Source organism: Amphiprion ocellaris, chromosome 16 (assembly GCF_022539595.1).
Source record: "Amphiprion ocellaris isolate individual 3 ecotype Okinawa chromosome 16, ASM2253959v1, whole genome shotgun sequence".
In the NCBI taxonomy this organism is placed as follows: Eukaryota; Metazoa; Chordata; class Actinopteri; family Pomacentridae; genus Amphiprion; species Amphiprion ocellaris.
In genome coordinates this window covers 16,502,699-16,530,220 of record NC_072781.1, presented here as the reverse complement: position 1 = coordinate 16,530,220, position 27,522 = coordinate 16,502,699, and the positions used below count along the sequence as shown (strand labels likewise).

At 40.0% G+C, this 27,522-nt stretch overlaps 1 protein-coding gene across 4 annotated transcripts in view; it reads left to right on the top strand.

Moving 5' to 3' along the window:
- slx4ip (SLX4 interacting protein) overlaps positions 1-22,162 on the top strand; it is a 34,002-nt gene extending 11,840 nt beyond the window's left edge. For 3 of the 4 annotated variants that reach the window (XM_035951785.2, XM_023278038.3, XM_035951783.2), the window contains 5 exons: positions 8,156-8,224; positions 10,039-10,127; positions 17,684-17,790; positions 17,887-20,741; positions 21,672-22,162. In XM_035951785.2, coding sequence (XP_035807678.2) covers positions 8,156-8,224; positions 10,039-10,127; positions 17,684-17,790; positions 17,887-18,559 — 938 coding nt within the window. In that variant the 3' untranslated portion in view covers positions 18,560-20,741; positions 21,672-22,162. The remainder of the gene's footprint in view (positions 1-8,155; positions 8,225-10,038; positions 10,128-17,683; positions 17,791-17,886; positions 20,742-21,671) is intronic. The other variant, XM_055018292.1, reaches the window with a different exon arrangement.
- The last annotated feature ends 5,360 nt before the right edge of the window (positions 22,163-27,522 follow it).

Sequence of the window (27,522 nt, the reverse complement as noted above, 5' to 3'; positions counted from 1 at the left end):
GTCAGACATCTTGGACAACACAACATGCTGTACAAACTTTATATGGGATTGTTTGTTATGTATTACCAATATATTTCTTATTTTTTTTATTAGATTAGATCTATTGCTGATTGTGCATTACCCTGTTCCAGTATTGCTTTAACCCAACGGAATATTGATTTTGTAGTCCATAATAGTTTATATATTTGTGTGTATGGGTTGAGTGTAAACTGAGAAGTCCCATTTTACACGGATTTAGTTAACATGCCATTTCAAATTGCCAAAGTACATTACCAGATGTCTTGCATCTACTATAAGTATTGATATAGCCACATTTATCTCTCCATGTGAGGCAAAACTCAGGTATAATTTAGCTTGGCATTTGAGACACTTCCTACCCCTCAGAGGAGTTAGAGCAGCTCTGACAAACTGGTACCTAGAGTCTGTTTGAGCCCATGGCAGAGCTGGTCCCTTCTTCCTCTCCTTGCACAGGTGCCAGGACTTAGGGGGAGGGAACACCTGCCAGCTTGTTTCCCCATGGCCACGGCAGGCTGGAGAGGCATTTTCCCAGGCTCCCCAGATGAATGGTCACTAATAGCCGTGGGAGAGGGCTTTGCGAGTGCTGCACAGTGTACCACTGACTCCTCTTGGCAGGCCTATGAAGGGGGCTTAAGGCAGCCTGGCCACGGCCATTGCGAGAAAAGCACAAGTGTTGCTGGATAGCTTTACTCTTGGAGAATGTGTTTACGAATGACCATCTCCCTCTCAATGAAGAATGCGGAGGATGTGCAGGGACTACAAGGGAGATGGTTAATTTGTGCTCTGCCCTGCCATAAATTTAGCTTTGTTTGGCTTCTTTGACCATTTGAGGGTCTACAGCCCTAAGCTAAAGCAGTTTATCTAACTTAAAAACACCTTTCAGTCAAAATGTGAGATTTTCTGTGCACAAATATATAACCCCTTCATGGATGTTTTGGTGCTGTTCATTTTTTTAAAAGAATTAATAGATGCCAACCTTTCACTCTCATACTGAGACAGTACACAGCTCTTTTCTCAAGATACTAGTATGTCAAAAGTTATTTTATGGGGACAACGTGTATTCACCAACCTTGTTCTTTTCAGTGCTACCTCAGCTATTACTATTTATATGCATGGCTGTTATGTGGGGACTGGTCTGTAAATAGAGAGGCATGCCTGTGGCAGAGTTACCTGTTCTGCTCAGTGTTACTGGGCGTGAGGCAGGCTGGGATTAAGGCAAGAGGGAAACAGAGACCTGTGACAGGAACAAAGGAATTCCAAGGCCCAGGCTGGAAATGGATCCTGATCAGAGTAGCCGCTCCAGCCAGCTTGCCCCTCTCCCCGCTTGCCCTCCCTCCCCTGGCCCCTGCTGGGCAACCCCCTTCCTCCTGGTGCTTTGTGGTGTTGCTGTGGCTCTTTAAATCCTTCCTGTAAGCCCCTGGCCTTACTCAGCAGCAACACATAGGACAGTCTGACTCCACTGCTAACCCCGCTCGCTATTATTGCACATATGCACACACTCTTATGTTGATTTTCTGCTCTGTGCATTTAAAGGCATATTTCCTCTCCTCTCCTCTCCTCTCCTGTCCTCTCCTCTCCTCTCCTCTCCTCTCCTCTCCTCTCCTCTCCTCTCCTCTCCTCTCCTCTGCATTTCTTTCCTCTCGTCATGTTGTCTCTTTATGTTTTCTCACTTTCTCTCCTTCTCCTTCTCCACAGGGTCAGCTGCAGTCTCTTAGGACACAACCACAATCCCCGCCATAGCTGTCACACCACACTCTTTTCCCATATAATTAGGGCCTAAGCCAGAGCCTGAGCACGGATCACATTCATGTGACTGTTCCTTTTTACCACAATCTGGTCTGGGAGACGGCACACACTCACTTGAACTCATGCTCAGTGTTCAGCCTGACCAGAAATGCCTTGTTTCAGGAATTACTGAAACATTTCAGGGGATGCCATTGTTTTTCTGCTCTTTGCTTCACTTTGAAACAAATAGGCATGTGTCGTGTGCTATTGTGACGCTTTTTCTTGTGGACAGGTGTTATGATAGTGCATTGTGCCAAATTTACTGTGTTGTCAGGAAAGGCCTGCTTAAGATAGCCTTAACAAATAGAGTTTAATACTATACACTGATGCTTTACCCGAATTTTGTTCCCATGAGAAGATTTTGCATGTTTTTACCATTTTCGAAAAATTAAATTGAAATGTAGAACTTCATTCAGTTATATACCTTGGTAGAATAACTGTGTGTGCTATGATATATCCATTTTGATTTCTAAAAAAAACAAAAAACAAAAAAGAGGACCCAGTAAGCAGAGACGGCTTCCAATAAGACCTTGGTCTGGGTTTTAAAGGGCCAGCACAGTGCATAACTAAAGCCCCAAAAGTGCAACACTAAACCAAAGGATCTTAATGCAGAATAAGCAGATAGTATCCTCTTCGTTCTCAATGCTCTTTAACATAAACAGTGGCTGCACTTTAGGAGATTTGTGGCCTCTCGAGTTAATTGCGATATAATGATGATTTAATATGACATTTTGTATTGTGACTGCGTTGCTCTCATCAGATTATGTTTCTGAAAAATCTATTTTTTTTCCCTTGATAATTGTTCTGTGCTCCAAAATGCTCCCCACCACTTTAGTCACATGCTGCATTATGGGTTGGCCTGAGCTACCATGCTGCGGCGTATTTTGTAACTGCGATGAAGGGGTCACCCAAATGTTAAATTGAACACTCATGTGCAAATATTGTTTCAGGTGGACGTTGTGCAGGATGATAAGGCACAGTGCTCTGCTACGGCCGTAGTTACAATTGCACACAGAGAGTGATGTCCTTCCAGGAAAGCCCCCACTTACATATGGGTAACTTCCTCATGCTCTCTCATCCTTCACCACTCCACCCCACTCTCTCGCTCTAAGCCCCAACTCTCCACCCACACTTGAGGACAGAGGGAGGGGGTCCACATCAAAGCAGAGATGTCAAAAGAGCAGGCACTGATGTCTGACTGTCCTGCTGATTCAACTCCTGTTCATAAAAGGGTTGCGTGGGAATTGGAGTTCTCCTGACATTCAGTCACCACATTTACAGGCACACTAGAAACGTGGCTAATGAGAGAAATCAGGTTACAGGAGGAAATCGTACAATGCCTTTGCGTGCACTACAATAATCGGTTTTCTTTTTAACTTGCCTTTGCGTGCAGCTGGTGTGTCGTTAGATTTCTGGCTTTTTTACATTTTTAAAGCAATCTAAGCATCATTTAAATGAAATAATGACATATAATGTGATATATAATACTAATAGCCTGAAGAGTCTTTTGCTGTGGGAATATTCAGAATGACTGACTGAAAAATCAGTTTTGTTTTTCTTGTTGTGCCCATGAGGTATTAAAATAATCAGGATGCATCGCTTCAAGTTATCATCTTTCCTTCTGTCCTTGGGCACTGTTGCCATGATGATACTTTCCTTCCATGCCAGATGCATTACACACACCTCTTTCTATAAACAATCCCATTCAAAACTCAGCTAGGCATGTACAAGAAATGTGTTTCCCCCTGCAGATATTTAGCTGTGAAAGAGATTTCTTATAATAACTGGAAACCTGGTTTTTCTTTTTTCTATTATAATAATGATTTTGGGTTACTTTATAAAGCTTAGAGTAACCAGGTAACTTAAGGACCCCTCTGTGGTCAGGCTAATACTTGGCCTGGATCTGCGAGGGAAAATCCTCCATATCAGACAAATTCTTATGGATTTGAGTCACAACAGCATGGGCTGCCAGGAATGCAGATGGTGAGAAGAAGTAGGCTATGTTTTCTATAGCTGTTTTAATGATCTCCTCAGGATATGACTGAAGTTAATGAAGTCTGTTCCATGGGGCCTTACCTTTGACCCTGGTCTGAATGCCTCTCACCCCTGTCTGTTCCATCTTACAGTTCCAGTCACTCTGGATGCCTTTTGGTTTGTTGACTTTTCTTTCCTCTCATTGTTTTCCCAGGAAGCGGTGAAAGCTGCACTGTGTGTGTGTGTGTGTGTGTGTGTGTGTGTGTGTGTGTGTGTGTGTGTGTGTGTGTGTGTTTCGAAAGTACAGTATTCTAGCCGTGGCACCAGCCCTGTGGAGTCTGAGTCTTTTTTTCTGCAGTTGTCCTGTGGTATATTACAAGATGGCAGAAGTCTTTCCAAACAAGCGGTTACAATATTATCTACCACATTTCTGAAAACATGGCGCGCTGGCTTGTTTACTGTTTGATTTGACCTGTCATAATATTGTTGTGCACTGGATTTCAAAACAATTAAGCAAGACCATCTTCTTTTTAAGGAAGTACAAATGAAATCCTTTAAAGTCTCTGCTCTGCACATTTGGGTATTGCACCACTGTGGGCCACAGTTGCCACAAAAAGGGGCCACTCATTCCCTGAGGAGGCACCAGCAAACTGTTTGTGAGAGAGAAACATGAATGTAAGCTTAGCACGAGAGAAGCTGGGCGGAGGGCCAAGAGCAACTCTGCGCTGTGCAGGACATTATAAAGTTGGAGCAACAGCTGATGTCTCGGGCCATGGCGTTGCACTGGTTCCCAACTCTGTCCAGACATCCCTGTCAAATTTGTCCTGGGAATTGGCAAGCTCAACCCACCAAGGGAAAGCAGTGAGAACAGTTGCAGAGCTAGACATGAGGCTAAAGAGTCTAAATCAGGGCCTCTAAAAACATAAAGAGCCATGAGTGTGCAATGAAAGACACTTGCTTCCTGGTCCCTCCTGAACCCAGAATGGACAGAAAAAATAAAACAGAGATACAGATCTGCATTCCTTTCTGACTGGATATCTAGAACGGGTGATAGATGACCACTGCTTCCCTATTTATGGAGTAACAGAATATCAGAGTTTTTTTTCCCAATATAGGAATGCTGCTATTAACTACAAACATGCTCAACATACCCATACAGTGTGTTAATGCAATTTCCCTTTGAGACTAGTGGCAATCTATTTAAAGACTGTTGACTTATCCATTATTATTACATACTTTATGTACACCAAGCTCTGAAGTTACAGACTCTCAAGGATGTGAACACTAAAGACAATTCAGTAAGGAGTGTATTCCCACTTCACATGTATTCATAAATCTAACATTCATGTGTGTGTCCTGATTAAATGAGAGTACAGTACAGTCTGTAAGCAAGGCAGCAACACACTTTTGTTGTTTAGGATTTGTACTCCAGCACGTTGTATGTAAAATGAAACAGTGACTGTGAGGTTAAAATGCAAACACTCAGCTTTGAATTTAAAGTGTTAACATCTGTGTAGCAGTATCTGTAATCTGTGTACCACTTTATACACAATGTCCTCCAGTTTTACGAGACCACGCAAATCTCACTGGCTGCTCAAATGTTTCTTAAGAAGTTGTGTTTTATTTAATTGTTAACTCACACACACAGCTAGTCCTGCAGCAAGTCACTATTTTTAAACTTGCAGCCAAACAAACATTTTTTAAACATTTTTTTTGTTGTTGTGGAGTGTTTGTGAGTGGTCTCGTCTAACCACCTGACCTCAATCCAATGTGTGTTTAACTTGCTGGAGATCAAACTTAAGCCCCAGAAGCCCCCCCAAACAACCAAAAACTGAAGATGGCTGCAACACAGGCCTGGAAGTACACCACTAGAGAAGTTACCGAGCTGATTTCAATGGCTTCAGGCATCATTGACTGCAAAGGATTTGCTACCAAAATGCTAAACGTTAGACTTTAGATCATTCTCTGCTTTTCATTATAGGTAAAAAGGTCTACAATTACAGCACTGTGAATTAAACATTTGTATTAACCCTCAAATAAAGCTGAAAGTTGGCAGTTTACCCTCATACTCAATGTTTCCTTGCAAATCCAGTGTGATTGGGCACACAGCCAGTACCACCAAAATGTGTCATTGTCATTGTACGTGTAGACTGTGGTGTATTTACAGAGTTACAGGGTTACCTGAGCCCTTAAGGTTGATAAAACAGTTTGTAAAATGATTCCTAGAAATCCCTATTCATCAACCATCAAACACTGATGTGGCCCATCTATTGCATGGCCTTCTTGCTGTAAGGCAGAGAATTTTAAACTTAAGCTGCGAATCCTGGAGTCTCACTGATTTTCTGCTCTTGCAAATAGGTGTGTTGGTCACTGAGACATTATTTAGCACCTGACTAAGATGGCTAGTGTAAAAAGTTTGGCCTGAGGAGCAATCACTGATCTAAGAAAAGCTGGAAAGATGAGCTTCTTTCATCACCCCAAAGTAACATCTAAATCTCACCTTAAATATGACTTGTATTGTGTACTTTAAGAAAGCAAATAATGTACTGTAATCTATAAAATATAAATCAAAACAACTGACAAGTTGCGGAGCTAGTCCACAAGTGCTACAGTCAGTTACTTTCAAGGTTGTGCAAATGCATGTATAAAGTGAGAAACACTCCCAAGGATCTTTGAAATATGGATATGTGTTTGTTACTATGGTACTAAGCAATTATAATCAATATTTCTCAGAAGTTAATAGTGTGAAACTGTTACCTGGTGACGGGCTACAACACTTGTCAGACTGATTTGATTTATTCTTTCATTATTCATTTGTTCCTTTATCTATGCTTGTACTGTTTTGCTGTTAAGAATTTTGTTCTCCAAAATGGTAATGATGGTTCTTAATGCTACTGCAAGACAGCTGAGAAAAAGAAAGAGGAGGGGTGCCATTAATCACTGGCCAGTAGACTTGAACATATACATGTGACAGTTTTGTGGCTAACTGTCTCTATAATTGCATGCCACTGTCCAAAGGCAGCTTCTTTTTGAAGACTATAATTAAATGCTTTGAGTTGTTCTGAGATTACATCAGTGAACACCGAAATGTGAGATACACTCCTTCACATTAGTGTGTGGCCAGTACTGGTAATATATCCTCTGCTCTGTGTGTTTTCTGTTCACACCATATGGAACATACTTTTCTCAGTTGTAGGTCAACGTTTGGAGGAGACTTGTCCAAGTTTTTTTCAAGTTGTATTGATGAGTGACTGTCAGTGTTGCTGCCGACGGGCTAAATCCTCCCTGCTTCCAAAATGTCAACTTTTCAGAAATATAGACAGCCTAGTTTTTTTTCTTTATGACAGCACATATTTGACATTATCCAGGGACTTCTGAAAGAGCCTTGAGTGCATGGGGTCAACATTTTCTCAAACTATGGAAGGCATGTAATCCTTTAATTGATGTTAAAATACTAAAATCCCATAGTTTGCAGTTAATAAGGTTTTAACATGACAACAGCAAAATAGGAGAGATTCCCAAATAACAATAAGGAATTATTGAAAGTTGGTGGTAAAATCAAAGTATAGTTTTACAGTCACTATCAAAAGGAAGAAAGGCTACGAAGAAGGTACCAAATGGTAAGCAGGCTCTGTTAGCTTCCCAACACTGTGTGTCTGTTTGCAAAGAACAACTGGATAGCGTGTTAGCCAGACCCTTGCTTTTAGTCAACAAATTCCTGCCAGATTAGGCAACAGGCCACTGTTTCTGCCCAGTACATCTTACATAGCATGACAAACATTCCATGACAAATAGAGCAGAGACCCAAGACATGATTTCTCTGCTTGTGCCAAACTGGGAGGTCAGCTAAAAGAAAATAAAATGAGTTGTTTCACACTGAGTAATTAAGTAAGTTTGTTTTTGTGTGCTGGACCTTGAATGAGGATATGTTAAAAGTTAGTCGGAAACTTATGGCATGTATCTAAGCTTGTGGAACCAGATATGGGCATTGTTTAGTTCGTTAATGAAGTAAAGTTGCTGTATTTCTACAAGTTTGATACCTAGTCATTTATTCATGTGAAGTATATGCTAGCCTCACTTCTTCTATTGCCAGTCCTTATCATATGAAGGGTTTTATATTGGATCAAAAAAATATGTTCACTAGTGTTTCTTAATGATTGACCTCCTTGGCCTTTTCTCACTGTCTGAATAAACATTTCCACGACCAAAAAAATATTTGAATGCCAACTGCAGCTGTTTTGTGTAAGGATGGTTGATTGAATATAAAGGATGTTATTAGTGTATCAAAGAATGACAACAATGCCAACATGCACAATCCCACTGAAAGTCATCAGTAAGGGCAAGTTTGATGTTAACTGTCTGTTTTGTTTTTTTATAGGGGAAAACTTCAACCTGGTCGCCAATTTTCTGAAGCGACACTCCAGTCTCAGATGTATTGTCAAGCCGGGTATGTGACCTACATGTTTTCAGTGCATCAGTCCCAGTTAAAGGAATCAGAAATAGACCTCTCCAAAATTCATCCTCTGCCAAATTTCCCACAGAAAGAGCAAGTCAACTGTGGTTTGTATGTTGATTTTTCTCCCCCTCACTTGTTTTTATGTCCTGTCCCTACCTGCTCAGGGTGTTGTTGAGAACAGACAGCCATTAAGTGGTTCCCTTGAGAGGCTACTGAGAGTGGGAGAGAGAGAGAGATTGCAGGGCTGTCTATGAAGAGCACTGAGAATCTATCTCCATGGCCCATCTAGTGCCTGTGACCCTTGGCCACCTTTTCATGGGACCAACATGGTTCTCTTCCTGTCAGTAAAGTTAATATCTGTTCCCTGGGGGCCAGGGCCTGGATGTTAGGGTAGCACTGACCTGCTACAGACTGAGATGACGGCTTCTCTCAGCAGGTCCGTTACACATCAAATTAGAACCAGTCTCCTGGGGTCACAGGTTGTGTAATTCGGTCCACTGAGTTAGCCGTACAAATGCGGTTAGATCATGTAAAAATTTAAAATGGCTATAAAACGGGTGGTTAAAACGTCCTTATTGTGATTGGCTCGGTGGCTACAAGTTTGAAGTTAAAGCCCGTTAGGAAGACAATGAGACTTTTAAAAACTTGGTTACTATAATTAGTTGGTCAGAATGCAGTGATACTTTCAGATTTAGCTGACTTTCTTTTCACCCCTCAGTACAAAAATGTTGAATATAAAGCAGACATTGTCATCATCACTTGGGAAAAAAATTAGGAGAATATCCAAAATCAAATGAGTTCACCCTCTGGAAAGTATTCATATGCTTAGTCAATTAATTTGTTCTGAAATCTTCTGTTATTTTTATTTTTTATTTTTATATATCCTTACATTGAAAATTACAGCATAAAATGTGCTGTGGAAAGTCTTGACCTGAATTCTCAGGCCAAGACTTTTCACAGCACATTTTATGGTAATTTGGCAACTAGATCTTAGTCAGCACCCAAACCCACCCACGACATAATCATTCTTTGTCATCCTTGTTATTTACTCCACCCAGGGTTTGTGCAACTTGTTCCACTGCTACGAGGCAAAACAATGTATTAAAAAATGACAAGGAATCTGAACAAGGAATCTGAACTTTTACAGACTTAATTCACAACTGCTGCAAAACCTTTGAACAGAAGATGGTGGTCTAAATGGATTAAGAATGCAAACTGAAGTATATTTGCATATTTACCAATGCCAATTAATTTGTCAAAGCAGGAAGTCACTTCTTCTGTCAGTGTTTTGTTAAACTTGCAAACATGAAACATTATGATGCAGACGACCTCCATTTCTCCCTTATGTAAACAACCTGTTTACATAAAGGAGACTACCTGTAACAGACTGTAGGTCAGACTTTTGCCAGTTTGGCTGTCCAGTTGAGGTGATATGTTGAAGCCAGTTCATCCAGAGTGCTTACAGACTGTTAGATTTATTATAATGATTAATTTCATGGAACAATATTGTTGCACTGTAAATGATATTTCCCTTTGAAGTCAGTGAAGCAGTCATATTATTCCCAAAAGCCATTGTTAATGTAAAAATTTCTAATATTTCATGCTGTTTACGCAGCTCATAAAGTTCAGCAATTATATGTTAGCTGCCAATTTCTCCTTGGTTTGAGGGATAGTAAATACTTGGTGTTTGTAGATGTAAATTCAAATATCCACCACAATTCCCTCTGTTAGACTTGACTCATAATTAGAGGTGAGCCCATGCTATTAACCAGCAGGGTCTGCGTTTTTTCTCTGCCTGTTTTCAGATTTGCGTGTGTTTCCTGAACGATATGTTGTGTGTGTGAGCTGTCCAGAGGATGCCTTAGCGCACCATAGAAACCCGAGCCTGGCCGTGGTGAGTGCTGTTTATACTCCTCTATTTCCTCTTCCAGTCGCCTGGCAAAAAGTCCTGCATGGGTCTGTGTGTTATTATAGGGATGTGTTGCCAAATTGCGCTCTCACTTGTATATGCTGATCCTCTTTATAAGGGGGTGGGCTCTGAACCTACTGGAGCTTTTCAGGGACCTAGTGAGAGGAAAACAGAGGATGGCAGGAGGTTGGGTGGTAAAAAGTAGGGTCCAAAGCTGCAGAGTCAACCCTTTTTTGAAAGGTTCCTCCTCCCACATTGTGCCAATTCACACAATTCATTGTTTTAGTTCTTGTTAGTTATACTCAAACATTGTATTGTTGGGAAATCCAAACTATAGCTAAAAATACTTCAGTACAGTTCAGCCCATAAAGAAGACTAGCCACTAGAATTTTCATGCACTCAAGATCAGATTTTAACTTTTTCTGCCTTTATCCTGCTCAGACATTTCTGTGTGGATGTTTTTCAGAACATAGTTTTCATCTTCTGTAAAAAAAAAAAAAAAAAAAAAAAAAATCACGTTTTTTGGCACTTTTGGCGTGTTATTGTAAATGCAAACAATACTTGGTGTTGCCTCTTAAAGCAGCATATCATTCATTGCTGAGGAAAACTACACTAACAGTCATCATCCTTCTGTTACACGGACAGTTAACTTGATTGTCTGCAGTCAAATGCCATTTGTCTTTAAGTTAGGCTGGGTGGGTATTTTCGTGTAGTCTGTACTGTGTATACCATGTTTTATTCTTTCCCATGTCATTAAACTTACTACTGTAGTTCTTTATTGTCCATTCATGCTATAATCTACTATCCTTTGGTCAGTGTTCATTTGATCCCAAATTCCCCAGAGTATTCTGGGAAATAGTGGTGGAGCCTCTCACCTTGGCACTCACATCAAGGACAGACATCTCTCCCATCGCATCCCATGATCAGTGGCCTGCTGTTTTTCTACGGGGTTTTTTGCTATTGTTTCTCCTTGAAATTTCTCTGCACTCTCCACAGTTTGGCTTCCAATGAAAGCAGTGATTGTAATATTTTTAGTGGAGCAACACAGTCGTCAGTGAAAAGTTCAGATTGTGTAACCAATTTTCCAGTTCAAGGAGGCATTGCTGTCGATTGCGTTCCTCTCCTCAGGATGTGGTTCTCTGGGCTCATACAGTACAAGCAGAGGGAATTGGAGGGTGGGAGTCTTGTGGTGGAACTCGCACTAGCTCAACCTCGAGCCTGGTCTGTAAGGGAAAGATACCAGACAGAAAGGCTCAAGTTTTTCACATGACAAAAACTGTAATTTGTTTACACTACTTACTCTGTTGTTATTTGTCAGAAAAGCAGTTTTTACAGTTTTCATGTTGCCAAAGAAACCGAAAATCTGAATGAAAAAAGTTTATGCTGTGAGTCACAACTGATGTAAAGTATAATAATGTTGCTGTTTAAAAATAATGGGGTCTTTGGAGTTCCACGTCAAAGCTGATTTCATGTTTAAGTGGGGGTCTTTTATCCCACAGCTCTTGACAGCACGAGCCTGCTAGTCCCAAAAAATGCCACATTTCCCTGAGTTTAGGGCGGTTTCGGGTTTGTTGTTAGGATTCAGTTTGTGTGACTTGTTGAACAAAAATCTTCAACCACAGTGGAAATGTAGACTCATCAAATCAGTACTTTTCATAAGGTCAGGGGGTTAAGTTGTGAAGGAATTAACGTGACATCATGGTTGGCCTTTTGTCCTGTGAAAGCCAACTTCTCACTCCCACAATGAAGCATACTGTAAGTTAGTTGTATACTATGTGCTCTTATTAGTCATATTTTCAGCTGCGATTCAGTTAGAAGAGAAGATGGTTAGATTTAGTCATTTCTTGTGGTGTACAAGGCACTGTGATACCAGTTATTAATGATTTTCAATGCTCAAAATCAGTGCTGACACCTACTCAGAAAGGTTTTGTGTTGACTTTCCACACTGAGACAGCATTACAGAGTGTATGTCTGTGGAGTGTCTTGTTTTGGCTTGACAGGCACAACTGTCATATTTTGTTTCAGTTCACCTTCAAGCAGGTTGAAGCTAATTTGATTGCAGCTTAAAGGTAAAGGTATGGTTGGAAGAAACCAGTTTGCACAAGATGTCATCCAACCACTGCAGAAAGTGTTAATAGCTGTTTCAAATAGCCGGAGGGAGGGCTGGCTAGTCTTTGCCATCAGACAGTGCTTCCTGGAAGTTATTAAGAGTGGTATACTCCATTGTACACACAAAAGATGAACAAAATAGTTGTGTGTACAATGACAAAAGCAAGATTAGGAGAAAAGTCAAACTCCTGTTTGCATACTAAAACTTTCACACACTTGATCAGGTCTTGCAGAACTGGATTGTCGTTCCCAGAAAATCACAACGTTGCAAGACAACTATTTCTGATCCAAATATTTTAAACTAATTAGTTTAAAGAGTTTCAGGCACTGTTCAGCCATCCAACAAGTGTTTTGGTTTGAGCAGGCTACAAAGACTGGACTGTCAAGTCTGGAGTTGTTGAGTGAAACCAAACCTGACATCCGTATCACCCTGGTGTACTCTGTCCGTTATGACCTAGAACCCTAAAACTGACTGTTGCTTTGCAGGGGTAGGGCCACTTAAAGCACTTTGTTTGCACGAGACAGGCGGAAGCAAAAATAATTGCATTGTTTCTTGGTTTATTTCCTTTGGCATTTGAAGATTTAAGTCCCTCATAAAAAACTGCTCCTATTGTGAGTCAGCACCAACAGTGAGGAGGGCAGCATGGGAAGGAAGAGCTAGTGTTTAGGATTGTGGCCGTTGTTTTCTAGTCAGGCACAGAGTGGGCAGCTGAGGTGAGTGGCGTGCTGAGCCGCAGAAGTTTGGATCAAAGGCAGAGCAGATGTGTTTCCAGTCCCCCCCTCTTTGGAGCTCTGGACGAGCCTGTGTGTTTACTCATGACCTCAGCACGCCTCTGTTCTTCACAGCTCTCAACAGCTAGCAGCAGTCCTTTCCCAAGCGTCCAGTGTCCACTGACGACCTCTACGCCTAGGCCAAATGCATGGTTATGCTCTCTTAAAATACATGATCACCCCCCTCTATTCCATCCTGCCGTAAGCTGCTTTTCTTGATTTGCACGAAGTAAATTCAAACAGTTAGCAGCTTGTCTTGATCCATTCACATGGGTGGATCCAAAACTTTTGTCGTTGTTTGAGGATAAGAACTGTCCTCTATTTTAGACAAGTATGTGCCCATGCATGTTTGTTGACTTTGTTGCAGGGAAGATGTGGTAAGCTTAAACAAACAGGGCATGCTTCCTCTGTGGGAGCAGGGTGGGTGGAGGATGAGGGGTGGAATTTGTGTACTACATTCACGAACATCTCTGCAGGAGGTATTTCTGTTCTGACAGTTAAATAGTGTTGTTGTTTCTTGGTGCCAGTTGGATGATTTTGTAAACTTAGCTGTGCCTTCATAAAGCTATTCAAAGGTTTTCCAGTGGAAAGAATAATTCATTTTTTATAACTTGAATGGTTTCAGGGATTCAACTTGACATGAGTCCTTATTTTGTGACAGATGAATGAATAACTGGCTTCATAGAATACTTCTCACTGTTTTGTGTGTGTTAGGTGAGATACAAAGACACTGGAGTAATCCAAGAATAAACAATCTGGTTTCCACTGGGGCAGATCAGAGTTGATGGTTGATCGGAGCCTCCCATGCTGGTCTGTTTTCTGATTCATCCTAAAATTTTTTCTTGAAATTTTCATGTTTGATGTGCCTCCAAGATGCATTGAGAAAGTTAGGTTATGCAAGAACTTAGAGATAAATGCAGATTTTATGGGAAAAAAACTTTACATATATTAGTATGACTCTGTATGCTCAAATACAAATAGAGATTTTGTTATTCCATGCTGTGGGGAAGTAAATTAGACCACTCAGAGTCTATTTAGCTGCATCAGTTCTTTATGTTCAAGTGACGCAGCATTAGAAGATACTTAACATAGTCTTCCTATATGTATTCCTACTTCATCTTCGATTCCAGAGGAAAAACTGTTTATTCCTTGTATTTTATGGATCCTGTTGTTGGTTATCTTTTTGAAGCTGTTTCCAGGAGTCATTCAGAGTTGGAGTATGCTATGAGAACCTGTACTGGTATCCTTTTAAACTAAATGATTCATTCTCTCTGCTCTCCTTGCCCTTTTGCCAGGCTTATCTCTATAATGTGACATCCAGATGTTCTGTCTTGTTGCAGCTCCTGTGGTGGAGCCTTGTTGTTTTGGAGGCTCCGGGGCCAGGGAGGGCACTGTTGGTCTACTCTACATGTTGGATCACGAGGAGCATTTCACCGCTATGTGTGGGGGCGAGCAGACTGACTGGCGGTGGGGGGGTTAAATCCTTTTTGCTCGCGGAGAGGTGGTAGACGTTCTTATTTACCACCATCCCTCCCTCCTTTTTCATGGGACTCTCTCCAGCTTTTTGGAGTTTGCATCATTCCATACAAGATTAGGCCACCTCAGATCCCACACAATACTTACTGTTTTATCCACATAGCTTGTGATAATTATACTGTTGTTCATGTCCCATCTCTCTCTCTCTTTTTCTCTCTGCTACTCCATCTTTAATTCTTCTGCTTTCCTCCGGAGTTGCTATATACAGAACATCTAACCTCTGGCCCCCTGGCGATAATTCATGCACCATCTCTCTCTCTCTGTCTGTCTTTTTAGCCATCTTTCTTTTGCTTTCTATGTATATCCAACCTCTTCCTCTTTTCATGCTTCTTCCTTTCCATGACTCTGTTCTTTTACCCGCTTGCTCTTTTGAAGTTGTGCCGACAGGAACAGAAAGGCACTAAACTTTCCCAGAGAACCTCCCTTTGGCTTCTTGTTGATTTTTCTTTCAAGTTCATTTTCAAACAGCATTTATTCATATTAAACAGACGAGAATACATATCAAGGCATTACAATGCAAATGATGGCACCCACATTTTTCTCAGAATTGTTGTTGTTGGGGTGGGTGTGTACGTGTGTAGGCAAATTCAAATTTGCATGTGTGTCACTGTCCCAAATCCAAGGCTTACTGTAGCTCTGGATAGGAGACAGAGAATAAAGACTGAACCTCTGCCCACACTGTAGCATGACTACATCTCTGCACAAAGAGCAGCCTGTGCAGAATTTCCTGTGAGGATTCTTGCGTTTGTGGGCATGCTAGAGAGACTGTTGAGGTCAGGCAGTATGGCTCTGGGGGGGGGGGCTCTGCTTTTGTTGTCTTCCCCTCTAAACACTCTTTCTCTTATTCATTCTGTAGTATCTTGTCCCTTGTTTCTTGTCAACTCCGCCTACCTCCCTGTTGCCCAGCCTCCTTCTTCACTTCCCTCCCTCCATCTGGCCTCTTCATTCTGTCTACCACACCACAGACCAGTGCAGTTGCTAGATCTCAACACCTAGTGCAAAGCCACAGTGGCCCAGCTTGCCCTTACAGCTTGGGACAGTTACTCCTTTTCCCATGTGTGTCAGGTCACATGTTGTCACTGGTATCGTGACATGTGGGAGAGGACATTAATGATTTTTTTCTCTGTTTTCACAGCAACTGGTGGATGCCAGAGCTCACCACATTGGCTTTCCCTGTCTTAAAGTGCATTGATCATTTTACCAACCAGTTTATGGAATAGCAATGATCTGAAAAATGGCTGATATTAAATAAACATGGTGGCCACAACCTGGAATTTTCCGAGATTTTACTTCTGTCTGGTTGTATTTCCACTTTGCAACAGTCTATAGAGTTTTCAATCATGCTACTGGCATGAGTGTAGACGGCAATGTCAGCTGGTCCACCACTGTGGTCCAGAGTGAAATAATTTAAACACTGTTGGATGGATTTCCTTGAAATTTGACACAGACATTCATGGTGGTCAGAGAAGGAATCCTGAAGACTTTTGGTGACCCCCTGACTTTTAATCTTGTGTGACCAGTAGGTCAATTTCTTCACAAATCAATGACATATCTAAACATCTACCTGAGTGATTGACAAAATGTGTTTTACAGACATTCATAGTTTGCAAAGGGTAAATCTTCCTGACTCTGGTGAACCGCTGATGTTTCACCATGAGGCTCAAGTTTGTGCTATTGAGAGAAATAGCTCAGCAGCTATTGGACAGCCATAAAACTTGGCACAGACATTTATGTTCCCCTGAGGATGAAGATTAAACATGAGTGATTCTTTATGTTTTCAACAAAAACTATGATCAGGTATAATCTTTAATTTGTCCAATACTTTATTACACAAAGTCTTCAAAACTAACAACACTGACATCAGTTTCAGCTATACTTGGTGTTTACTGCTAATTAGCAAGCACTGTCATTGTGCACGTTGGTATGCTGATGTAAGCAGTTCCTGGAGGCTCTGTGGGGCTGTAGTTAGCTCATATATGGTTGTGGACTGGACTTTTAGAATTGCCAATTTAGAAAATGAAACAAGACAGACACTGACTCACTTTTCAAACCAGAGCTACTCTGATTTTATTGCACCAATTTTTTTGGTGCAATTAATTTATGATAAATTGACAGGCTCTCAACCTTTAAGTTCTGCTCAATTTACCACCAGCGTCTCCTGTTCTCTTATAAATCCAGACTCTGTTCTAGGTCAGCCAAGGAAAAGACCTGTGATTAACCTTCATTAGTGGCCTGTTGAGGGCACACGTTGGTGAGATCCAATTTTTAGCTTGTCCCTTGTTCTGCCTCAGAGGGTCCAAGTGGGGTCTTAGTATGTGGCTACTATTGAACATTCACCCCACAGTTAACCATTTAAGTGACAAAGAATGTACTTTTTACAGAAACATAGGAGCATAGTTGCATTTGGAAGTAAGATTGTACATAAATAATGATGCACATGAAGCTCCCCACATACATCCTGCTTTGTTCAATGACAGTTTCAACAATTAGTCAGTCCTCTTCCAGTAATTTCAGCCTGTCAGCAATTAAACGATTAAATTACAGCGCTGCTACTTCTGCTAATTTATTTCGATCTTATCACCTTTTTTTTTTCATTTTTTCATTCCCATGTTCACTTGTATTTTCCTCTCTCTTTCTGTATCATCTTATTAATGAGTCTTCTTTATTGGCTCTTTCAACTTGTCAGCATGGTCACGCTTTAGTAATTTTGCCTCAGGCTACGAGCATCACTTTGAGCCTCAGACAGTGAAGACTGAACATTTACCGCACTATTATGAGCCAGTGATTATTTTCTGAAGCCTTTGAGGTGGTTGGTTTGGACAGTTTTAAGTGGGGGACAAATTCTTTGTGCCAGCTGAGCTGTTACTAAGTGTCTCTGAAGGCCTTATAGAAAACATTCTTTTTGTACGGCATCATAGTTCAAATAGGGAGGTGACAACACTGTTATACGGGAGAGTCAGAAGAGAATACATTTATATAGACCTTTATTACTTTTACAGGAGTATAGTAAATGTCTTTTAATCTTCAACAATGCCAGATGATGACAGCACCGTGGAGCTAAACCTTTCCAAAGGATGCCAGGAATAATATTTTTTGTTTACACCGATTCTGTTTGTCCTCTCTAGACTGAGCTGAGTGAACAAAGCAGATCGGAGTATTTTTCCAGTGTGGGAGAAACCCAAGAGCTTTTAAACAGCTCCACAAAAACAAAGAAGGCTGTGCTTCAAAAGATGTAAGTATGATCTAATGCAGAACTTTCCAACCCCACCAGTCAGAGAAGACACTCAAGTATCTGCTCATATCCTTTTATCCTTTTTAACTTTTTCAGAGCCAAACAAGCCAGTGTCCAGCGAGAGCACAGTGGTTCCACTATGGGTGAGCAGCAGATTGACCAGAGAGCCTCTCCTAAAAACTCAAGACCAGAAACAAAAGCTGGAGAGTCTGAATTAAGCCCTACTCAAAAGCAGGAGCAGCAAGGTGAGAATAATCCACCAGACACCCTAAATGGGGCCTCAGTAGGTTTCTGCCAACATGAAATCGCTCAGGAGACCAACAAGAACAAGAGGTGCAAGCCGAGTGATGCTGGGGACGACCCTTACCCACAGAGGGCCAAGAGGACGTGCCTTGGACGACCTCCAACCACAATGCAAGCTCACTCCACCGAGTGCTCCACACAAACATCCAAGCATGACCTTCTTCCTCTGCCGCCCTCTCCTCTACTTGAAGCCAAGGCAGAGTCCAAGGCTTTCCCTGTCTCTGAGTGCAAGAAAACCACACTGGAAGTGGAGCTGCTTACTCCAGGGAAACGGGCCCAAAGGCTCCCCTTCACAAGCAATAACACGGCACAGACAAACCAAAACAGGCTGGCCGCAAGTCTGAGGGGCCTATCTGTCAAGCCTGCATCTTCAGGCTCCTCTATTGATTCCAGATCCACCCTCGGAGAGGAGGGGAGTGAAAATGTGCCCAGAACCTCTAGATTACGACGACTGAAGAGGTCCTGAGGGGGAGAGACAAACTACAGTAAAGATGCCTGACGCCACAGAGATAGAGATGATATTCTGTCAAGCTGCAAGTTTACCTCATGTAGTTAGTGTGGTCTCCTCACATGACCGGAATTTGTGCATGTTTCACTATTTACTACAATATCTGTTCTTTTCACATGTGCTGCACATACAGTGCACACACACACACATGCTGATCAAATGTTGTACATAATATGGAAACTGATGCATGAGCATTTGCCTTACACATTGTCAAATACTTGAAACAGATTTTGCCTCCACCCATAAGTAGTGGTGGTCAAGAGAGACTCTCAAATGAAAGTCAAAAACCTTTAATTGGAGTTTAGATTTGGTTTTGTGTTAAAGATTGGGGATTTCAGACAGGCAGGAGCCATGCAGTACGTCATGGCTTTCAGTCTGAAATACTGGCTCCTACGTGTCTGAAAACTGTCCAGTTTCCCTGCTGAAGCTCTGGTGTGATTGATTGCTGTTTCCAGATTTATTTCATCACCCCTTTCTCAAAAATATATTTTTGTAGCTAGATTTCAATTATATACAATTTGCTCAATACTTACTTGCTAAGAACCTGAAATGTATCTCTAAATTGGAAGGTATTATGCATTTTATACTGAACGTGAACCAAGTATGTGTGGGCATGTGAGCTGTATGGAGTTATTAGTGGTATTATTTTGGATTAGCAGGACGTCTTCAGTATCTCAGGTTAAAATGTTGCCGTCGCCCAAACACTTGAAAGAGCTGTTCCTATCATGCCACTGGCCCAGACCCAGAGAGAGCATGGGGCAACTAGGAGCCAGCAGTCAATCATACCCTCATTAAATAAACCAAGATGTTCTATTTGATGACATAATGTTTCCTGAATATATTACTCCTGGTCACTGTTCCCTCTAAGCTGCGCGCGTGCGCAATTGCACACTGCTGACACGGTCTCCGTGCACAGAAAATCTGCGCTGCGCACACACACAAAAAAAATCCAACCTAAATTGAAAATAAAATAAACACGTAACAATTCATTCTGTGCTATTTTTCAGTGTGTGTCAGTGAGTGACCGGTGACTGGCTGCTCCAGCCAATGATGCGATTCACATATGTATTTACCATAGTCTGTATATAATGGTATTTACGCAGCTAATCAACATCAGGCGTCCTTAAGTGCAGCCACCGTTGTTCTCATAGATATGAATGAGTAGATAGGACACGTCCCTTTGAGCTGCGTGCTACTGCGAGGCTAAGCTAGTGGGGGCAAAGTTTCAGTGCATTCCGTTGATGTAGACGGCATGAACACGGAAACAACAAGAATGCCGGCTCACTGTGCTGCATACAATTACACACTACGTCGTACGATTGAGACAAGGAAACTTGGAATGACTTTTCATAGGTAAGAATAGTTTTTGGCTCTTTTTTCATTATGAAATCTTGTTGAGAGCTTCCAGGTTATGAGAGCTAACTAGTTAGCCACTAGTAAAACACTAAGGCGAGCTAGCAGCTTGACAAGCAATTACCAGACGATTAATAGTAGCTGTAGTATAGTTGTACAAGCAGTAGTAGTAATACTAAAAGTACAAGCAGTAGTAGTAGTATAAACAGCTGTTAGAGTCGTAGAAGTAGTATCAGCATTTGTAATAGTATTACAAGTTGTAGTAGCAGTGCCGGTATCAGCAGCAGTAGTTAGTGTACTACCACTACTACTAGTAGTAATCACATTGCTATTACTACCACCAATACTACCAATAGTAGTTATAAAGCCTAACTCATGTATATCCAGATTACCATCTATGTTCTTCCTCCAAACCCATTTTATGATTGGGATTACAGGCAATTCTTTAGGACTGCTCTCAAATAATTGAAATGTTACTAAACAAGGTTATACTTATCAAATTAAATAGCTCTGGTCTCCAGTATATTGGCGAATTCGGTTATTTGTACTTAATTTATTAGCATGATTTCTTTTTTAATATGTTGTGTACAGACTTACTTACTTCTCTGTCTACTTTTCTTACTCCATGTAGGTTTCCCAGAGACTATGGGTTGACGAGGAAGTGGAAGTCAGCTTAAACCTGGTGTCATTCCATCAGTGTTTAACTTCCCTGGCTCATCTTGGAAGAGTACGTGCCAAAAAGACCACAACCAAGCAGCCTTGAGATCTTAGACAGCGTCTCCCTCAGGTGGGTGTCGACGGTGTTCACGGTCAGGTCTGTGGTAATCCCGTCAAAAAACAAAACAGAAAAAAAATCTAGATTATAAGTCAACATGTAACCAAAGCACTCTGTGTATAACGCCATAGTGTAGGATGTAGTTCAGAAAATGTCAAAGTATAGTATACTTTACTCAAGAATAACATAGTATGGCCTGTAGTTCATAGTACAGCATGTTGGCAAGAAAAAAAACAAAACATAGATTATTATGTGGTTCAAAAAGCGCAAAATGGTAGGATGTTGCCTAAAATTGTCATGTATGATATGTGGTTCAAAAAATGTCATAGTGCAATATATTGTCAAAATAGTATGTTATTCGAGAAAACAGAGTATAATATGTCGTCTAAAAAATGCCATAGAATAATATTTCATTGCACAAGTAAAAGTATAGTAAGTTTTAAAACTGTTCAAATTCTTATATGTTGCTAAAAAACAAAAAAAAAACTAAAACAAAAAAAAGGTCAGTAATATGTCAATTAAAAAAGCCTATAGTATAGTGTGTCGCCCAACAAACATCATAGTATAGCATGTCGCTCTAAAAACGTAACAGTATAGCCTTTAGTCCACAGCTGTCAGTAGGTGAGGAGCAACACAAAAACAGTCCAAACGCTGGTTTCCAGAGGGTTAGACGAGTATTTATTTGAAAGAGTAAGTTTACAACAACACAACATGTGAGGGGGTTAAAAACAAATGGGTGTTAGTAAAATAAAAATAAACAGAACTAAAAGTGAACTTCACGTTGACATTGATGGGCATTCCAACCAGGAACAAAGTAAAAGATAATCAATACAAAATAAAACCTCTTCCTGTTCACCTCTTAAAACCAAAAACACACTGCAGTAGCTCCCTAAACTAAAACTACCAATGGGTTTCCTGTTTTCCTTTCTGAACAATTCAAAGGTCCCTCTCTATCTCCCCACACATCCACCAACCACTGGAACACATCTCCAAAGTTCTGCCGGGCCAGCTCAGCTTCCCCTCAGAAGAAGTGCAACCACCTGCCAGATCAAGGAGCCTTTTGAGAGGCAGCTGACATCGTGATTGGACTGTACTTTGGTCTGTTCCAATCCAGCTTCAGCTCCAGAGACGGCAGGCGGGACGAGTCAACGGAGGCCAGGTGGACGAAGGCATGCAGCTGAGTACAATCCAGAAAACAACAGAGGAGGAGTGCAGGGCCAGAACAACCAGAGTAGCACATTATGTCTCTTAGAAAACATCATAGTATAGCCTTTGGGATGAAAAAACGGCATAATATACATCGTATATTGTACAAATAAGTCAAAGGAAAGAGACATCAACTGTAGAATTGTAGTAATTGTGGGCTGACTGATTTACTCATCAGTATTTTATTTTTTACTGATTTACAGTAATAAATACATTTAAAAATGGTGCTACTTTGGCTCTGAATCTTAATCTACCTGTGGTCGCTCTGTCTTCTGGAGTGATTTGATTGGTTATACGTCACGAATAAAACTCCTTTAACATCTGTAAACAAAACAAAAACGTATCAACAAAGTTTTCTGTTAGACTTTGTGTTCTTCTAAGTTTAACTCCAAGATTTTAAATACTTTCATTTACTGCAAATGAATATCTACTCCAAAAGTCTCACTAATAATCATTATAAGCCTTAAAAACCCACAAAACACCCCTCTATACGCGACCAAACTTAGTACAGTCCGGTTCCCCCTTCTATAAATCTGCTTGGAATCGTCCGCTTCCTGTTTGTCAAAGTGGCCTTCTACCTGGACAGGTTTTGTTGGAGCTCATGCAACAAACATTTTGGGTAACTGCACTTTAATATGGATGGATGACACTGAATTAGAGTCTGTTTTAATGAGTCTGAGTTAAGATGTGTAGCTGTCATTAAATACGAAATTATTTCTCAGAATTCACAGAGGAAAGTCTGAAATGTTTACTAGGTTAGCGTCCCACATGTTCTTTGGCTCAGCTAAAGCTAACTCTCTCCAACTTCTGGATCTCTTGAGTTACTTGTTGTTAAAATATCTTGCTAGAGGTGCTGAAGCTCAGAAAGTCTATGTTTGTTCAAAATAAGCTCATTCTCAAGTCTTATCTGAACTGTCCTCTTTTGTTTGAACTTTCCCTAAACTTAGGAGGTAATGACAGAGCAGCACATCCAGACTCAGTCTCATTTATGTAGAGATTAAACTTCAGTGTCATTCATTGATGTTAAAGTGCAGTTTTTCAAATGTTTGTTGCACATGCCACAAACCAGTCCAGGTGGAAGACGATGTGATGAGAAAGCTCCAGAGGATGAATATCACACGTTCACGTTGGAAATAAATGTCCTTTAATTAGACATTGTCATGTCATGCAAAAGTTGGATTTCCCTTTAATGATGTTCAAATCTTTGTTGAGTGTTTTGTTGATGTTGGTTTCTAAATGTTTTTTGATACTCGTCCCCAAAGATTAAAACCTTCTACGGCTCACAAGCTGCAACAATTCACACATTATCAACTATCTTTCTGACTAAACTAAGATAAAAAGTGAAAAACTGCCTGATTCCTGCATCATGAATGTAAATCTTTTTGGTTTTTATGACAGTAAACTGAATATATTTGGGTTTGACATTTTATAAACCAAAACAAGAAATGAATTACTGGAGAAAACAATCAACAGATTAATGGACAAAAAACATGTGTTTTCTAACATATATGGCTGAATTACTCCAACATTACAAGATACATACAATTTTAATTCAATTTCATTTATATAACGCCAATTACAGGTCAAATGGTCTCAAGATGCTTTATTTTTATATTTTTTTGTCATATTTAAAATATGACAAAGTAAGAAATTTAAACCTCTTGACTAATCCAATTTATTATTTAGTTTTTAAGAGACTAATTGACAATTCAAACTTTCTCCACTAAAACTAATAAACATGAGGTCAAATAGAAGGAACAGTTTTAAATACTGCAGTCCCACAACGACAAGAATAAAGTTTGTCAACAAAAACAAAATCTGCTGGTGGATTCCATTAAAGTCCTAATAAATAATAAAAAAAAGTGTGATACTAAAGGTTTATGGTGCTAAAAATGTCAAAGTAAAGATATCAAGTTGAACATCTGGATGGAGGTTGATAAAAGTTGACCTCCCTTCATTTCTCTGGAGGGACTCCATGGATTTTATGGATGGTGGTTAAAGACCTGCTCTTCTAGGCGTCTTCCTTCTAGTCGCTGTAAAAAGTCACTCCATCCTGGCTGACTTCAACAACCTCTTCATGACAACTTGTTCTGCCTCCGACCTCGTGGAAACTCCAGAAACTCGGGACAACCCGTGGAGACTCGAAGAACTCGTGGAGACTCGAAGAACTCGTCGGGCGGGGGAAGGTGTGGTCGGCGGTGGGGGGAGGTGGGGGAGTAGAGGGGGGAGACCGCCACCCACCTCTCCGCCTACTCTCCGCCCTGACTCCACCCAGACTCCGCCTTGGCTCCACCCATGTGGTCACTTCACCAACTACGATGTCAAAGGGACGACGAATTTATTTCTTTTCATCTGATCTGTAGCTCAGTGAGTTAAGGATTTGCCTATGGAGCTGCAGGTCGCTGGTTCAAGACCAGACCCTTCTTAAAGTTTTATCAAAATCCTGACAAAGACAAAGAAAGAAAATTGCCGGTGGTGGGTCTTGAACCTGCGACCTTCCACTTGGTAGTCTGTCTTCTTATCCCCTGAGCTACTCGCTCAGATACTAATTTTTCTTTTTTTTGCGCATTTATCATCTATTTTTTGTCATTTTCGAGTTTTTTTTTTAAACTCGAGTCTCATTTCGACCGTTTTTCTCAGGAGGTTGGACTTCAGCCTTTGTGCTGGAGGGTTGAACCCTCAGTTCCAAGACTTTCCAAAGCCTCCACACCTCCCGAGTCCTCAGGACCTGAACTTTCACACAGTCTGAGGGCTGAAATTTTCTAAGTCCCACAGTAGTTCTCTGTTAGATTGAACTTTCAGACAGTCCAAGGACTGAAATCTTCTAAGTTCCTGAGTACTTCTCTGTTAGTTTGAACCTTCAGACAGTCTGAGGGCTGAAATGTTAAAGGTTTCTCAGTACTTCTCTGTTAGTTTGAACTTTCTGGTTAACAGAAGCCTTAAAACTTGTGACCATGAGTCTTGATTTCACATTTAGACCATCCATCTGAGTTCTTCTCAGACCTTCACCTGTGGGTTTTTTAGAAATCCTGAACAAACTTTGATTCTCTTCATTGAATAGTAAAGTTTGTGGAGATCAGAAGGTAACATTAGTTTGATAAATGCCTTCAACTAGTAGTAGACTTTATGTGGAAAGCAGTTTTCTGAAATGAGTTCTTAGTAAATCTGTCCACAATCAAACCAAGAACATAGAAAGAGGAAATATTTGAAGAAACAACTTGATGTTTTCGTTTCAGACTAGAAAATGCTTTAAGACTTTTATCTGTTCTTGCCCTTTTTGATCGTTTTATTGTCTCTTCTGTTTAATTTGATCTTCTAAAGTCTAACTGGTGTCTTTTCAAATGTTTTGTCTTTAGTTTGATTCTTCTTAAATGTTTAATTTTGCTCTTTTCTCACCTTTTATTCTTTTCTAATGTCTGATTTGATTTCCAAATGTTTTGTCTTTTTAATGTTTAATTGTTTTTTCAAATGTTTTATCGGCTTGTTTGAATTTTTTTTTCTTTCCCAATATTTAGTTTTTCGATTAAATCTTTAAGGTTTTTCTTTTTAAATGTTTTACCACCTTTTAATGTTTAATTTTCTTTTTAAATGCTTCATTGTATTTTCTGTTTAATTCCTATTTGAAGTTTTATTGTCTTTAAGATGTAATTTTCTAATTAAACATTTAATTTTTTAATTCAATGTTTTGTCTTTTTAAAGGTTTAATAATCTAATTAAATGTTTTGTACTTTTTTAAATGTTTAATATTCTTCTTGTTCAATTGTATTTTTTAAATGTTTCATTATCGAAAATATTTTATCTGTAATTTTTAATATTTGTATTTTAAAAATTTTGTTTAATTTCATAATTACGTTTTGTATCTTGTTTGATTATGTATTTCAATATTTTGTCTGTTTAATATAATTTAATTGTATTTAATGTCTTTACTATATTAAACAGACAAAATATTGAAATGGAAAATCAAACAAGATACAAAACATGTAATTATGAAATTAAACAAAATTTTTAAAATACAAATATTAAAAATTACAGATAAAATTTTTTCGATAATTAAACATTTAAAAAATACAATTGAACAAGAAGAATATTAAACATTTAAAAAATACTTTTTAATAATAAAACTTTTCAAAAGTTTTATTGTATTCAATTTTTTTCCTTTGATTTAATTGCTTTTTATTATGTAGTTTACTTCTTTAATCTTCTTTTTCTGTCAAAATTTTAACCCCAACCTTAAAAATGAAATAAACCCTTAAATCACAATGAAAATACTTCTGTTGTCACAATCATGAGTTAGTCAATTATTCAGTTTATCAAGTCAACTTTATTTGTTTAGCACCTTTCACACAGATGACAAAATTAAACAAGCAAAGAGAAAAAAACTACGCTAAAACTATGATTAAAACTCAAAAACATTAAAAAAAAAAAAAAAGATTTAACATGCTAATAAAATATGTTGTGTCCAGGGGATGGAGGGAGTTTATTGAAGTCTTCTTGGGCTCACATGGCAAATCATTTAAAATATAAACTTGATATTCAGTCTAAGGAAACTGCAGAGCGACAGAAGAACCAACAATATCTCCTGTTTTCTCCTTTAATGAGTTGACTCTTCTTGTGCTTTCAGACTAAAGAACTACAGACTCTTCACAACCTGCTCAAACTCTTGGTACAGGACCTCACCACACGGGTCAAGAAGGTTTCCGTCTCATTTCTACTCTGAAGCTCACCTTCTGCTCAAACTGCTGACAAATGTTTCTGCTGCTCTAAAGTCTGGTCTCCAGAACTTCCTAAAAAGTCTCTTCTGCTGCAGGTTGCTTTGTTGAACTGTTGCAGAAAACCTCACTAAACCACATGGAGGGGCCTCAAGATAGTCGTCCAAATGAAACCATACAAAAACCAAACTAGCACAACCCAAACGCTAAAGTCTCCTGCAGCCTACCAGAGAACCTCTGAGAACAGAGAATCAGGACAGGAACTCTTACCTTCTGGACAACCAACGTTGGTTCTCAAACCAGAATACAGAATGTGTCTGACCAAAAACCTCTGAAGACTCACTACAGCCAAGTTAAAGACACAACTCAGGTGGACCAAATCCACTAATCACTGCACACATTAGTACCATGTGCTAACTGTGGCTAAAGAACCCCCTTTATCAGGACGACTATCCAGTACAAAGCCCTAAAACACACCAAGAAACACATTAAAGACGATTTTACTGCTGGAAGCTGCAAGCCAACGCCTAAAGAACAAACTAAAGCAATGGGAGCCAAACCCAGCTCAGTGGTGAACAGAAGCAGAGGAAATGTTTGTCTGCAGCTAAATAAAGCAGGAAGACACTGAGCTGCTCAGGTGTTCCTGATAACACCAAGCAGCCACCTGGACAGCCAATAGGAACACAGCTTACTGGAAGTCCAGAGGGCTGGGTTAGTGAAGGAAATTTAGTTTAAAGTTGAAGCAGAAAGTTAACAAAGAAAGTTGAAAACCACCTTCTGATACCTGAAATCTCTGAGTTTTCACACAAAGAACACCTGAACATGTCAAACTGGTTTCATAGTAGAACCATCATTGTAAAAACGTCATAGTATGGTGT